Below are 15338 nucleotides of genomic sequence, written 5' to 3'. Positions count from 1 at the left end.
ATTGGTAGGTAGTAAAAGAGCAAATAACCACTCACTTCATTGTGGAGGGGGAAGAGCAACTACACTATTTGGGGAAAGGAAAAATGTGAACCCTAGTATCAATAAAGATATTAAAATAATAAAAGTGATACTAAAAGCCACAGCCATTTCCAAGAATCAATTCTATTCTACCATTTAGTGTTAAAACACTGATGTAATCATATGGAAATGAAGAAAAGAAATTGAAATTTCCTTTCCCTTCAATGAGGATGGATGGTCCTCTTTCTTCTAAGAAGTTCAAAAAGAAAAAGTCTGAGGAGTAATCAGAGTCAATATTAAGTTATCTAGAATTCTGAATGTGGTGGAGAAACTGTACCAACTTTTGAAGTATTAATGTTTCCTTGGCAGATGGCATTTGAAGATCTGTCAAAGCAGAAGACATTTATCTGAGTTTCCTTTCCTTTGAAGTTAGGAAGTCAAGGACTTTGTCTCCATTATGTCTGATATCCTCTCTTTGGCTGATGGAGTTGGCAAAGGGGAACAGGAGAAAGGTGGTGATAGAGTTTCATTCCACGAGCAGATCTGTAGCCACGTTGGGTTTGTGGTGAGTGCGGTCCGCATTGATGCTTTGTTCTGACCTCTGTCTCAGGTTCCTGATGTGAGAGGGTAGCCCCCGATCATGGAGGTGCTTCAGTGCGATGGCTGTGACTTCCGAGCCCCATCTTATGAAGATCTCAAGGCACACATCCAGGATGTCCACACAGCATTCTTACAGCCGACTGATGTTGCCGAGGACAACGATGATGAGCCACTACCTGGGTCCGTGAATGCTAGTAATCAGACAGAAGTGGAGTTCTCTTCTATAAAGGATGAGTTTGTGATTGCAGAGGATTTATCAGGTAATCCTATACCAAACTCTCAGGTCTGATAGAGCTTGTCATTATTATTATTATCGTCATTATGATTATCAACCAGTAACCATAGGTCTTACATGTGCCTTCTGAGCTTTCTTACTCCTCGCAATGCATTTTTACTACGTAGGTATCACTTTCTCTTAGTTATCTTAGGTTATTGAGCTTTTAGAGGCCCTGTGTGTTCTGCTTCTGATGTTGAAAACAGTGCCTTGGAAAGTTCCAGAATAGATCTTACAGCTGATGAAACTTGCCTCTATCTCTAATATCTCCATCACTCACATTCTGTGGACAGCCTTCAGTACTTCTTGAGTCCTTCTGCCTGTTGAAAGTGATGATCATTCAAGATTAACTAAAATGGCGCCATTTTATGGGTTTGAATTTCACATTCTTTTTCACTTTATGTCTCTCATTTTAATCTTCTTAAATGTTCTCTGTAGGTCAAAGTGCAACTGTGTTGGGGAGCGGAAGTTACTATGGCCACAGTGCAGGATATTACGGTCAGCATATTACCCCTAATCCCAAACCAACCAACAAATTTTTTCAGTGCAAGTTCTGCGTACGCTACTTCAGGTCAAAAAACCTCCTCATAGAACATACTAGGAAGGTCCATGGAGCTCAAGCTGAAGAGAGTCCCACCGGACCTCCTGCCCCAGGATCCTTAAATTATAATATCATGATGCACGAAGGATTTGGAAAGGTCTTTTCTTGCCAGTTTTGCACATACAAATCACCTCGGAGGGCAAGGATAATTAAACATCAGAAGATGTACCACAAAAACAGTCTGAAGGAGTCCACAGTGCCACCACCTGCTCCTGCTCCACTGCCAGACCCTGTGGTTCCACCTGTATCCTTGCAGGACCCTTGCAAGGAACTGCCAGCAGAGGTTGTTGAGCGCAGCATCTTAGAATCCATGGTCAAGCCTTTGACCAAGTCTCGAGGCAACTTTTGTTGCGAGTGGTGCAGCTACCAGACCCCCCGCCGAGAGCGCTGGTGCGATCACATGATGAAAAAACACCGCAGTATGGTCAAGATCCTTTCTAGTATCAGGCAGCAAGAAGGGACTAATGTATCTGAAGTGCAGAATAATGATGAACCCAGCCCCACACCCAACTCCTCCTACCTGTCCGTGAATGCTGCAAGCCGGGAGATGCCCAGCACTAACGTCTCCAATTTCAGGGGTTCCATGGGCAACTCCGTCATGAGACCTAATTCTTCTTCAACTTCCAAGTTTTCTTCTATGTCTTACCCTCAGATGAAGCCGAAGTCACCTCATAATTCTGGCCTTGTGAACTTGACAGAGAGGTCCCGTTATGGAATGTCTGACATGACCAATTCATCCACTGACCTGGACACTAACAGTATGCTAAATGACTCTAGTTCTGATGAGGACTTAAATGAGGTAGACAGTGAGAATGGTTTGAGCGTCATGGATCACCAGGCGTCAGGGCTGTCTGCGGAGCAGCTGATGGGCTCCGATGGCAACAAACTGTTAGAAACTAAGGGGATTCCCTTTCGGAGGTTCATGAATAGGTTCCAGTGTCCCTTTTGTCCTTTCCTCACCATGCACCGCCGCAGCATTTCCCGTCACATAGAAAATATCCACTTATCTGGAAAGACGGCTGTCTACAAATGTGATGAGTGTCCGTTTACTTGCAAGAGCTCGTTAAAACTTGGGGCTCATAAACAGTGTCACACGGGTACGTCGGATTGGGATACTGTGAATTCTCAAAGCGAAAGCCTGTCTTCCTCGTTGAATGAAGGGATGGTATCTTATGAGAGCTCCAGCATCAATGGTAGAAAGTCGGGAGTCATGTTGGACCCCTTGCAGCAGCAGCAGCAGCCACCACAGCCACCTCCACCACTACCACCACCACCACCAACACCATCTCAGCCACTGCAGCAGCCTCCACCACCGCAGCTGCAGTCACCACACCAGGTGCCACCTCAGCCACAGCCACCCCCAACACAGCAGCCACAGCCACCCACACAAGTCCCACCTTTGCACCCTTACAAGTGCACCATGTGTAGTTATTCCACTATGACTCTGAAGGGGCTGAGAGTCCATCAGCAGCACAAACATTCATTCTGTGACAACTTGCCAAAATACGAAGGGCAGCCCTCGAGCCTGCCACTGGAAAACGAGACGGATAGCCACCCCTCTTCCAGCAACACTGTGAAGAAAAGTCAGACCTCAATTCTTGGATTGTCCTCCAAGAATAACTTTGTAGCTAAGGCCTCTAGGAAACTTGCTAATGACTTTCCTCTGGATTTATCACCTGTGAAGAAGAGAACAAGGATTGACGAGATAGCCAGCAATTTGCAGAGCAAAATCAACCAGACCAAACTGCAGGAGGATGCGATCATCAATGTGGAGGATGATGAGGAAGAGGATGACAATGAAGTAGAGATAGAGGTAGAACTGGACAGAGAAGAAGAGCCAACAGAACCCATCATGGAGGTTCCCACTTCCTTTTCAGCTCAACAGATCTGGGCCAGAGACACCAGTGAGTCCCAGAAGGAGCCCAACTACAGAAGTATCACCCATGATTACACTGCCACCAATGGGGCTGAGATCGAACTTACACTTTCTGAAGATGAAGAGGATTATTACGGCTCTTCGACAAGCATGAAAGATCATCAAGTGTCCAATGCGGCTCTGCTGAACACCCAGCCTCCCATCTATGGGACGGAACACAGTAATGAAAATACTGATTTTGGTGACTCTGGAAGGCTTTACTATTGTAAACACTGTGACTTTAATAATAAATCTGCCCGGAGTGTTAGCACCCACTACCAGCGAATGCACCCGTACATTAAGTTCAGCTTTAGGTATATCTTGGACCCCAATGATCACAGTGCAGTGTACAGGTGCCTAGAATGCTATATTGACTACACCAACTTTGAAGACCTCCAACAGCATTACGGCGAACATCACCCAGAGGCCATGAATGTACTGAACTTTGACCACTCAGACCTGATCTACCGATGTCGATTTTGTTCCTACACAAGCCCGAATGTCAGAAGCCTGATGCCACATTACCAAAGAATGCATCCCACAGTGAAAATCAACAACGCTATGATCTTTTCAAGCTATGTTGTAGAGCAGCAGGAAGGGCTGAATGCCGAGTCCCAGACCCTGCGGGAGATTTTGAATTCAGCTCCCAAAAGCATGGCGACGTCTACGCCTGTGGCTCGCGGTGGTGGTATACCAGCTACATTTCACAAAAACACTCCTCCCAAGACCTTTACTCCAGAATGTGAAAACCAGAAGGACCCTTCGGTGAACACCGTTGTTGTTTATGATTGTGATGTTTGCTCGTTTGCGAGTCCCAACATGCACTCTGTCTTGGTTCACTATCAGAAGAAACACCCTGAAGAAAAGGCCTCGTACTTTAGGATCCAGAAAACCATGCGCATGGTGTCTGTGGACAGAGGCTCTGCCCTTGCCCAATTATCATTTGAGGTGGGTGCTCCAATGTCTCCCAAAATGTCCACCATAGGTTCCCCGCCCCCCCCACCGCCCCCGCCAGCAGACCTCAGTGTTGAGCTTTACTACTGCAAACACTGCTCCTACAGCAATCGGTCAGTTGTGGGTGTGCTTGTTCACTACCAGAAAAGACACCCAGAAATAAAGGTCACTGCCAAATATATCAGACAGGCTCCTCCCACAGCTGCAATGATGAGAGGGGCTGAAGGGCTCCAAGATTCCCCTCGGCCTCCTGCAGCCATGCAGCTGAATCGCAGCAGTTCTGAGAGAGATTGCCCTCCTGTGGAGACAGAGATGTTCTTTTGCCAGCACTGTGATTATGGGAACCGGACGGTCAAAGGCGTCCTCATTCATTATCAGAAGAAGCACCGGGACTTCAAGGCCAACGCCGATGTGATCAGGCAGCACACGGCCACCATCAGAAGCCTCTGCGACCGGAACCAGAAGCCCGCCGGTTGTGTGCTTCTCCCTGCTTCCGGTATGGAACGGGACAAAACGAAACTCCGAGCGCTCAAATGTAGGCAGTGCTCGTATACTTCCCCCTATTTCTATGCACTGCGGAAGCATATCAAGAAAGACCACCCTGCCCTGAAGGCCACGGTCACGTCCATCATGAGGTGGGCGTTTCTAGACGGCTTGATAGAAGCTGGCTATCACTGCGAGTGGTGTATCTACTCCCACGTGGAGCCCAGTGGTTTGCTCCTGCATTATCAAAGGAGGCACCCTGAGCACTATGTAGATTATACTTACATGGCTACCAAACTCTGGGCTGGGCCAGACCCATCCTCTCCCACTCTTACCATGTCAGCTGAAGCCAAAACCTACAGATGCAGGGACTGTGTTTTCGAAGCCGTCTCCATCTGGGACATCACCAATCATTACCAAGCCTTCCACCCCTGGGCCATGAATGGTGATGAGTCTGTGTTGCTGGATATCATCAAGGAGAAGGATGGAGTGGACAAGGCCCTCCTTGCACCTGAAGAGTTGATAGGCCCTATGAATTGTGAGAACAGTATGCCCAACCCCCTTCCCGAGCAGGAAGCCGAGTGCCCAGAGGATGCAAGACTTTCCCCGGAGAAAAGCATCCACTTGACTTCAGCTAACCCTGCTATCTCCTCCACCCCGTACCAGTGCACAGTGTGCCAGTCTGAGTACAACAACCTGCATGGCCTCCTCACCCATTATGGGAAGAAGCATCCTGGTATGAAAGTGAAGGCGGCCGACTTTGCCCAGGACATCGACATCAACCCAGGTGCCGTCTACAAATGCAGGCATTGTCCGTACATCAACACTCGTATCCATGGCGTCCTGACCCACTACCAGAAGCGACATCCGGCCATCAAGGTGACCGCTGAGGACTTTGTGCATGATGTAGAGCAGTCAGCTGACATATCCCAGAATGACGTGGAGGAGACAAGCAGGATTTTCAAACAAGGGTACGGTGCCTACCGGTGCAAGCTGTGTCCGTACACACACGGCACGCTGGAGAAACTCAAAATCCACTATGAGAAGTACCACAACCAGCCCGAGTTTGATGTCTTTTCCCCCTCTCCCCCGAAGCTGCCAGTGTCCCTGGAGCCTGAGATAAGCACCGAAGTGAGCCCCTCCCAGGTCTTGGTGACGGAGGAGGAGGTGGGAGAGGATCCGATGTCCACTGCTCACTTCTCTACCTCGCATCTGGTCTCCCACACTGTGTTCCGGTGCCAGCTCTGCAAGTACTTCTGTTCCACGAGGAAGGGCATTGCCAGGCACTACCGGATCAAGCACAATAACGTCCGTGCCCAGCCCGAGGGCAAAAACAATCTCTTCAAGTGTGCCCTGTGTGCCTACACCAACCCCATCCGCAAGGGACTGGCGGCCCACTACCAGAAGCGCCACGACATTGATGCATATTACACCCACTGCCTTGCAGCCTCTAGGACCATCAGTGACAAGCCCAACAAGGTGATCATCCCGTCCCCACCCAAAGATGACTCTCCTCAGCTGAGCGAGGAACTTCGGCGGGCTGTTGAGAAGAAAAAGTGTTCCTTATGTTCCTTCCAGTCCTTCAGCAAGAAAGGTATTGTGTCCCATTATATGAAGCGTCACCCGGGAGTGTTTCCAAAGAAGCAGCATGCCAGCAAGCTGGGGGGCTACTTCACAGCAGTCTATGCAGATGAACATGAGAAACCCCCACTGATGGAGGAAGAGGAGAGAAGCAGCTTTGAGAGGGCCGAGGTGGAAGGCGAAGCTCCGGACGTTGAGTGGCTCCCGTTCCGCTGCATCAAATGCTTCAGGCTGTCCTTCAGCACAGCAGAGTTGCTGTGCATGCACTACACGGACCACCACAGCAGGGACCTGAAGAGGGACTTCGTCATCCTGGGCAGCGGCCCCCGCTTCCAGAACTCCACCTTCCAGTGTAAGCACTGTGATAGCAAATTGCAAAGCACAGCCGAGCTGACCTCACACTTGAACATTCACAATGAGGAATTCCAGAAGCGTGCCAAACGCCAGGAGAGGAGGAAACAGCTTTTGAGCAAGCAGAAATATGCAGATGGTGCTTTTGCAGATTTCAAACAAGAGAGGGTAAGGATATGTTTTGATTTCCCTTCCCCCAGGAGGCCTCTCATCACTGGTGCCCACACGCGCTTCTTCTTCGTTGCCAGCCAAACTGCTGCAGGCTTCCTAGTGACTTGGCTTGCCAGAGAGCTCAATAAGTCAATTAAACATTCCGAGCTTGATTATTCCCCATTCTATGCTCACCCTACTACTCCACGGTCCTGTCCTCCTCCCCTTCTCCCTCTCACTCCTCCAGTGGCTCCCCAGGGGAAGTTTGGGGTGGTTTCTATGTGTGTCTTCCTGCCAAGTAGTGTTTTCTGAAACCTAGTTTTTGTTTTGTTTTTTTGTTTTTTAAAGATATTTCCCTTGCTTTTCCAAAGGTATCTGTGGGCTATCTCTTGGTACCCTTAGCCCTTCTTTGCCATGACATAGTCTCCAGTGTTTGCTTTCATAACCTAGTATCTCAAGGAATAGACTGACTTTTTTCCCTCTTACTCTTTTTCTTTCTTTCTTTCTTTCTTTCTCTCTTTCTTTTTCTTTCTTTCTAAATCAAGAAGTTTATTAAAAGAATATCTGTGCAACATGTCACCTGCATAATCAAAACTGGTCTGAAAGCCAGGTGACTTAGTTACTGTGACTGGGCTTCTATGCCGAAATCTCTCCTCACCAGCTGGAACCTAAGTGGATTCCAGAAACAGCAACTAGTAGGCATTGTGCCATGATGGGTGAAGTCGATATATATAAGGAACACTTGAACCTGCTAATCCTCTTTAAAATACAGTCTCCAGTAATCTGTAAGAGTAAAATGCCTGCCTTTGAGGGCGGACACACTATACTGATGGCTACCACTGTATTTTACCAGCCTTTTGGTCACTTAGAAGAGGTGCCAAAGACCAAGGAGAGGAAAGTGGTGGGCTACAAGTGTAAATTCTGCGTGGAAGTGCATCCAACGCTCCGGGCCATCTGCAACCACCTCCGCAAACACGTCCAGTATGGCAGTGTCCCGGCTGTGTCTGCCGTAAAGGTGAGAGGGGGAAGGTCCGGGTGCCTGGAGTCTGTGTGTGTGTGTGTGTGTGTACACATCTGAGTTATTTATTAACCTATTGCTTGAAGCAGCCTGGAAGAGCGTGGCTTGGGATGCGGGCATTCTTGAGTTATGCTTGGCTTGCCTTGGCTTGTTTTGACTTCTCTGCAGGTTGGACCTTCCTCATTATTCCATTCAGGGAAAGGTTTGATCTAGTTTCTGATTCTGGGGAACAGTCTGGAGAAAGATGGCCCCACATTCTCATCTAGGACGTTTGGGGTCACACTATTTCATGCTGATTGTCACTAGGTCATCCTTCTGAGCTGTCAGCTCATGGGAGGAATTAAGTGAGATGTTCCCACCTTCTGGACCTCCTACCGCCTCTCCCTTCCTGTCCTTTGCCTGAGCATGGTACAGTCCAGGGGAATCTGCATTTTCCTTCTTTCAAGGTTTCAAATATAAAACTAAGAGCCTTTAAGACCTGGTTTGTCTGCTGTACTCTTTCCACGTGATGCTGCTGGCATCTTTCTTCTTTGCCCTCACCTTTGCTATACTACCTGTTTTGAATTCCATACTACAAATAGCAGCCCACTGTTTCAATAGCCATGTCTCCATTCCTACCTTCTAGAATGTGCTTACTACTTCTGTACACAGAAATTAATTCAGGCTTCTGCCCTTTCCATCTGGATATTGGAATATATTTTTATTATTTGCTCTTTCTTGACCTTTGTATCCTGTTTACTCTGAAGGTAGAGCTTATCTTTCTGTGAACACTGAACCCTTGTCTTTGAGATCACTGTTAACCTAGGGACAGAGGCGAAAGCTTCTACACTTGACTGTAGCGAGTCTCAGGCTTGCTTCCTAGGCTTACCCAGAGAAATATCAATATTCCAAGAAGCTACTTCAAAAACTGATGGCTTAAAAGTCAAATGGTTTTTTAATTTTTGGAACTAACCACATGGTAACCTTTATTCAAAGATGACATTTCTGTCTGTAAGATAGAGGCAGTGAACTATTCGGATTCCTTTCCAAAGGGCCCAAGGTTCTGAAATGGCCGTTATCTTAATTACTGTTCTATTATGGTGAAGAGACAGTATGACCAAGGCAATAATACCATGATAAAGAAAGCAGCCAACTGGGGGCTTGGTTACAGTGTCAGAGGGTTAGTCCATTATCATCATGGTGGGTATGGGAGTGTGGTGGGGTACTGGCATAGTGCAGGAGAAGTAGCTGAGAGCTTTGCATCCTGATTCATAGGTACATGCAGAGAAAGTGAGAGACATTGGACCTGACATGGGCTTTTGAAACATCAAAGTCCATCCTTAGTGACACACTTTCTTCAACACAGACACACCTCCTAATCCTTCCCAAACAGTTCTTGGTACCACACAGAGACCATGCATGTAAATATATGATACCTACAGAGACCACTGAAACCACCACAGCTATACTATGCTTTTCTTGGTTCCCTTCCTTTCTTATCCCTACCCATCCCTGCCTTCCTCTCCCCTCCCCTACCCCCTCCCTTCAGCTCCCCTCCTTTCTTCTCTCAAGAGCCATAATCCTAATCCAACTTTATTTTGGAATCAATGAGATCACAGTTTAAATTTTCTTTCTGAGATTGGTAGCGAGTGAGTTATCTTCAGATTGGGAAAACCCATGTCACATGTCTCAGGCTCTCTTATTTCCAAATTACTGTTGCCTCAACACCAACACCACTGTGGAAGAAGAGACTCTCAAGCTTGCCTTCTCTGTACGGGGAGCCAGAGCTGCTGGGGAGAAAACATTGGCGGAAATGCTGACGAGCTTGGGAGAATGAAGGGAAAAGAATAAAGCTGGAGTAGTAACGATGGATATTTATTTTGTTGGTGGGGCATGTGTGTGTGTGTATGGTTCTCTTAGCAGGAGGCTGAAGACCCTTCCCACTTGTTCCTGGATGGATTGGAAGCAGCCAGAGACGCCAGTGGCACGCTGGTGGGCCGGGTGGATGGTGGACACTGCTTGCTTGATGGAATGTTGGAGGATGAAACCCGGCCGGGGGGATACCATTGCAGTCAATGTGACCGGGTCCTGATGTCCATGCAGGGGCTGCGTTCTCATGAGAGGAGTCACCTAGCCTTGGCCATGTTTACCCGCGAGGACAAGTATAGCTGCCAGTATTGCTCCTTTGTTTCTGCATTCAGACACAAGTAAGTGACCCTGCATCCCTGGGTAGACACAGTAAGTGTCACTGGGTCCCTCATTGTTATAGGAAGAACATACCTTAGAGAAGGGAGCTAAACTATGGTAGGAAACAGTTACTCAGATTGACTATGAAAGCTCAGTTCCTGGTTCCTATCTGCTGCGAACTTGACCTACAAAGTGGACCTGAGAGTAGCAGTGATGAGACAGCATTAGCTTTAGCTAGTGCAGACATTTAAAAACCCAAGACAGAGGAACTGTTATGATTTACTTAAGAGAAGATATGGTTTCTAGGAACAGATCTTTTTCCTGATAGATCACCAAATATTTAGCCAAAAGTTAAACATCACTTGAAGAAGTCATGTTCTGTTTGGAAAACCAAGGGGTTAAAGATGGCAAATTAGTCCAGTTAACCCTTGTGACTGGAGAATTATTGGAAAGTAGCCAGGGTTATGGATGCCAATGATTTGCTCAGAATCAGCAAGGTAGAGGGGTGAGGAAAGGTACCCCTTGCCAAGCTTGGCAACCTTAGTTTAGCTCCAGAGACTCATGGAGAAGTCATGAGAACTTCTGGAAGAACACACGTGCACACACACACACACACACACACACACACACACACACACTCACACACTCACACACTCTCACACACTTAATTGCTAAAAATCTGGAGAGTTTAAGAATTAGGAATGTCCCATGTTCTTTTCAGCTTTGAAAGTGGAAACTCGGGGTGATAGGAAAGGAGCAGGGTCTAAGAGAAGGAAACTTTTGGTTACATAAATATTCTTCCTGTCATACTGGCATGATACTGTAGGAAGTTAGCTTACCGTTTATCTCTGTGGTAACTGAGAAGGAGTGAGGTCTGTTTTCTTCAGACAGACAGAGTGACTGGAAGTACGAGGAACCATGTTTCTCTCTTCAGAGTAGGGCAGATGGCATTGTTTTATTCTGATATAGAGCCTAACGTTTAGTCTGGCTGCATACATCCACACAGTGGCATTAAGACCGGCCTCTCCATTCCTCAAGTACTAAACCACACTGTATGATACACATAGGCCCTCAGCAAGTTATTTTGAGTAAAACAATAACTCATGCCTGGCATTATTCCTTGGGGAAATGTGAAGACAATCTGGGTATAATTGTCTTACTTAAAAAAACAATAACTGGACAAAATAAGGTACATTAAAAAAAAGATTTTGGTAAAATGCTGAGAAATTTAACAAAGGAAAATGCACCCTACACTTGTAGACTTGAGAGGCCTTTATAGATTATGGAAATTTGAGTCAAGTCTTCAAACAGGAAGGTTGAACCTATCTTATTTGAGAAGAACTCGGTAAGGAGAAGAGAGGGTCCAAAGTGAAGAAGACGTCAACCTAGGTTGAGGCCTAGCTCATGGTTTAGTTTCAGTAAGCCTTAAGTTATGTGAAAAGGAATAGTAGAGTTCATCTCTTGGCTACCTATGTAAACATCCTATTAGGATGTCTATAAATGCCAGGAATTAGTGTATTATAATTACTGCACTGGCAAAAGGAAGAGTCTGGAATGAGTAACATTCATAATTACCAACAATTATTGCACCTGCTGATATAGCGGGCACTCTCTTAGGTGCCTTCAGCTATTATCTCTTTATTTACCAAACACTCCTATGAGCTATGCCTGGCCCATTATTATCTCTGTATTAGAGGTGAGAACAGTGAGGGCTGAAGAGACTAAATAGTATTCCCGAGGCCACATAGCTCATAAGCAAATAGCTGGGGTTCTGTCTCAGGCAGTCTGAGTGACTACATGGCTCCGTCAGGGAGATCAATTTAGAAGAACTCATAGGTGTTCACTTAAGAAGTTGGGGGTTGGATTCATGAATGCATCTGTGTAATGGCCAAATAACAAGGCAGAAGTGGCATCCAGTTAAAAGTCTGCTTGTCTGAGAAAATGGCAGAGCCACTTATGGAAATGAGGACATTGACTCTGTAGGAAGGTGCTGCGTCTGTGGACACAGGATGTGTGTAGACTAGCTAATGGACAGGGTGGTGTGGCTGTGGAGCTGGAAGAACATGTTTAAATGGTAAGCAGCCACAGTCCTATGCCAGTCACTCAGAACAGAATGTTGGTCTATGGGATTTTGTACAAACAAGAACATCCTACACCTTGTTAACTAGATTTATTACTTTTCAGACTAATAGTTATTAAGAAGTACTAAGGGTTCATTCTAATTAAGTAATGTTCTCATAAATTGCTTCTGAAAGAGTGATGTGTGGCAACTGTGGTTGTATTTATCAAAGGGTTTCCAGCCCTTCCCTTGCACACATGATTCCTTGAAACACAGTTGCATTGTGCACCATATTGGTATAGATCCTGGGAACACGGCAGCCTGTGTGAACTCTTATTTCCCTCTTGTTCCTGAGGAAAGTAGAATTAATGGTGTAAGAAAGGAAAGTCCTTGCTACATTTCTCTAACCTGTCACCATCCGCCATCTCTCCCCACCCCATTTCTCTATGTGTGAGCACTCTTCACCACAGAGCTGGGCAGAAAACGCTTCTGTATTTGGATTATTATGACCCATGCTCTATGATGAGAAAAATCATAATCTGCTATAACTGTTACTATGAATCCATCTCTCAATCCAAAAAACCTTTTTTTCTTTCTCTTTTTTTCTCCTCCTTCTCCCTCCTCTTTCTTCTCCTCTTCTTTGAAATAGTTTCATACAACTGCCCTAGATTTTGCCATGTGGCCAGAGCTGGTCTTGAACTTTTGATGCTCCTGCCTGTACCTTACAAGTACTAGAATTATAGTTATGTGAACCATCCTAGGCTTCTAAAAAGATCATTAAATTCTTACTTTTAGATTCTCCTCCTATTAAGAATGTCTCTTACAACTCTGACCTCTGTTTATTGGTATGATGCATGTTGTCATTAGAAAACAAGAGGGAAGACTGGACCAGCTTAGAAGAATAGTGGTGGGAAAATGTCCGTGGTTTTTAATCCTGCTTTCCTTTTCTTCCACCTCAAGCTTGGATCGCCATATGCAGACCCATCATGGACACCACAAACCATTCCGCTGCAAACTCTGCTCCTTCAAGTCCTCCTACAACAGCCGGTTGAAGACACACATCCTCAAAGCCCATGCTGGTGAGTTGCTACTTGGGGCGTCCTTCAGTGTTCTCTCAAGGTGTCCCCCTCATGACCTTGGGTGAAACTGAAAGTACCCCCACAGGAACAGAACATCATTTATTCTTGGGATGGTTGCAGGTTGCATATACAGTTTTAAAGAGAACAGCGAAATTAAATTTCATTCATAAAATAACCACCAGTGCTTTGTTTGACTGATGTCCCCATCAGTTTAGAATTAGACTGTTTTGTTTTTAAAAGAAATGTCTAAATTACCTTGGGATCATAAGATGACAAAAAAAATGCATTAAAGCTAATTTCAACATGAGACAGAACATATGCTAGCACAGAGCTCGGGAAGTGTGGGGTGGTTCAGGAGATGCTCAGAGGTAAGCCATGTCTTCTCAACTTGTGTCACGAGTGTCCAGGAGCTGTGCTGTTTTGGTCCCTACATGATAGTCACCCCAGGCTGTGCGCTAAGCTGTGACAGTCCTCATCAGCTTACCCGTTTCTATAGCATTCCGAACGGTCGGTGCTGTGCGATGCCCTTGGTGCCTTTTGTACTATATAGCACTCCGAGCAGTATTACAAAAGCTTGGCTCCTTCACTCCTGCCAACCACTCACCACCCGTATCTTTCCTCTGCTTCATGAGCGCTGGACCTGTTGAGCTTTTCTATTTTAGTGCAGTGAAACTGCTTAAGCCACACAACTTAGCCCTGCTGGGGATCAGAGTTGGAGCAAGGAGATTAGTTATGTAGGCTTGTTTCTGATAGTATTTTAATGTTCCTGGGAAACTTCTCCTAAAGTCCAAGGAGTGAATAGCTTCAGGATTGACCTTACTTGTCAGGACTTATGCATATCATACATCATTAGCTGGGCAAGCATCCTGGTAAGCTTTTCTCATTGCCTTTATCCTTGTCCAAAAAGAATTTTTACCAGTGGGGATCTGAGGGGATGGTTTTGGCCCAATGAAGGTCTCTGAACCAACCAGATGCTGTACCACCTTCAAAGCAGTAAACGGAGTGTATGTTCCTAGAGCTGACGATTGAGCTAGCCTCCTCTGCTCAACAGTTGCTGAGAAGTATCTAGGAAGAAAAGAAAAGCAATATAATTCTGCTATCACTATACCGTGGGATCTCAGTCACTGTGACATGACTCTGAGCCACAGAGAGATATCCCTGCCTTAGAGAAAGCAGTGTTTGCTACTCTAAGAAGAACTTGCTTGTTCTCAGTTGAGTGTTTATTTTTAGTAGTATCCTCAGATAGGATCTTGATATGGCCTTGAATTCACTGTCTAGCCCAAGTTAGTCTCAGTGGCAGAAGTCCTCTTGGCTTATGCACTGGAGTCCTGGGATTATAGGCATGTGCTGTCATGCCTGGCGCTCTGTTGGGTTAGAGCTAAGCAGTGCTGGACTTGACTCTTAGGTTGTGAGACAGACTCATGGCTACCTAGCGAGGTTCATGCAAACTCACATTAACATTAAGGGCTAGAGAAGAGGCTTCATGGTTAATTACATTTACTGCTCTTCAAGAGGACCTGAGTTGGTTTTTATTTATCAGAGAAAATTTGAAAAAAAATATGATTAGTCACCAATAATGTTATTATAGAGAGGCCACTGTTAATATTTGATACTTTCTGTCAACTGTTTTCTCTATAATTATTTTCCACAGTTGTAATTATAATGTCTGTAAAGAATGTCTTATGCTTTAACTCATTCTTAATTTTTTGTCTTATTACAAGTTCTTCAAGAATTTATTTTAATCGTGGTTCATCAAGAGGATATAACTGCGTTTGCCTAATTGTTTTCATTTGTTTCAAAATCTACATTTTTCATAATTTTTCATGCATATAGTATTTTTTCATCAATTTATGTTTATTTATATTCTCTGTGTGCCAATGTTTCGTGTGTGTGTGTGTCTGTGTGTGTGTCTCTGTGTGTGTGTAAGTCAGAAGATACCCTGCAGGAGTCAGTTCTTCCTACCATGTAAATGCCAGGGTTGAAACTTGGATCATAACCTTTGCCTACATATGCCTTTACCCACTGGGCTACCTTGCCAGTCCATAAATAAAACTAATATCCAAATAAAATCTTCTTGGTGTTAAGGGTG

At 45.5% G+C, this 15338-nt stretch overlaps 1 protein-coding gene across 2 annotated transcripts in view; it reads left to right on the top strand.

The window, feature by feature from the left end:
• Nucleotides 1-658: 658 nt before the first annotated feature.
• Nucleotides 659-15338, top strand: part of ZNF462 (zinc finger protein 462) — a gene marked incomplete at its 5' end in the record, with an annotated part of 71488 nt that continues 56808 nt past the window's right edge. Inside the window, 6 exons of one of the 2 annotated variants that reach the window (XM_080939950.1) lie at nucleotides 659-878; nucleotides 1331-4236; nucleotides 4489-4527; nucleotides 7700-7942; nucleotides 10028-10131; nucleotides 13131-13249. In XM_080939950.1, the coding sequence (XP_080796076.1) occupies nucleotides 659-878; nucleotides 1331-4236; nucleotides 4489-4527; nucleotides 7700-7942; nucleotides 10028-10131; nucleotides 13131-13249 (3631 nt within the window). Of the gene's footprint in view, nucleotides 879-1330; nucleotides 6946-7699; nucleotides 7943-10027; nucleotides 10132-13130; nucleotides 13250-15338 lie in introns of both variants that reach the window. The other variant, XM_080939949.1, reaches the window with a different exon arrangement.

The sequence above is a fragment of the Micromys minutus genome, assembly GCF_963924665.1.
Source record: "Micromys minutus genome assembly, chromosome: 28".
NCBI classification, from domain to species: domain Eukaryota; kingdom Metazoa; phylum Chordata; class Mammalia; order Rodentia; family Muridae; genus Micromys; species Micromys minutus.
The sequence above is the reverse complement of the archived record's forward strand: the minus strand, read 5'-3'. Positions and strand labels throughout refer to the sequence as shown.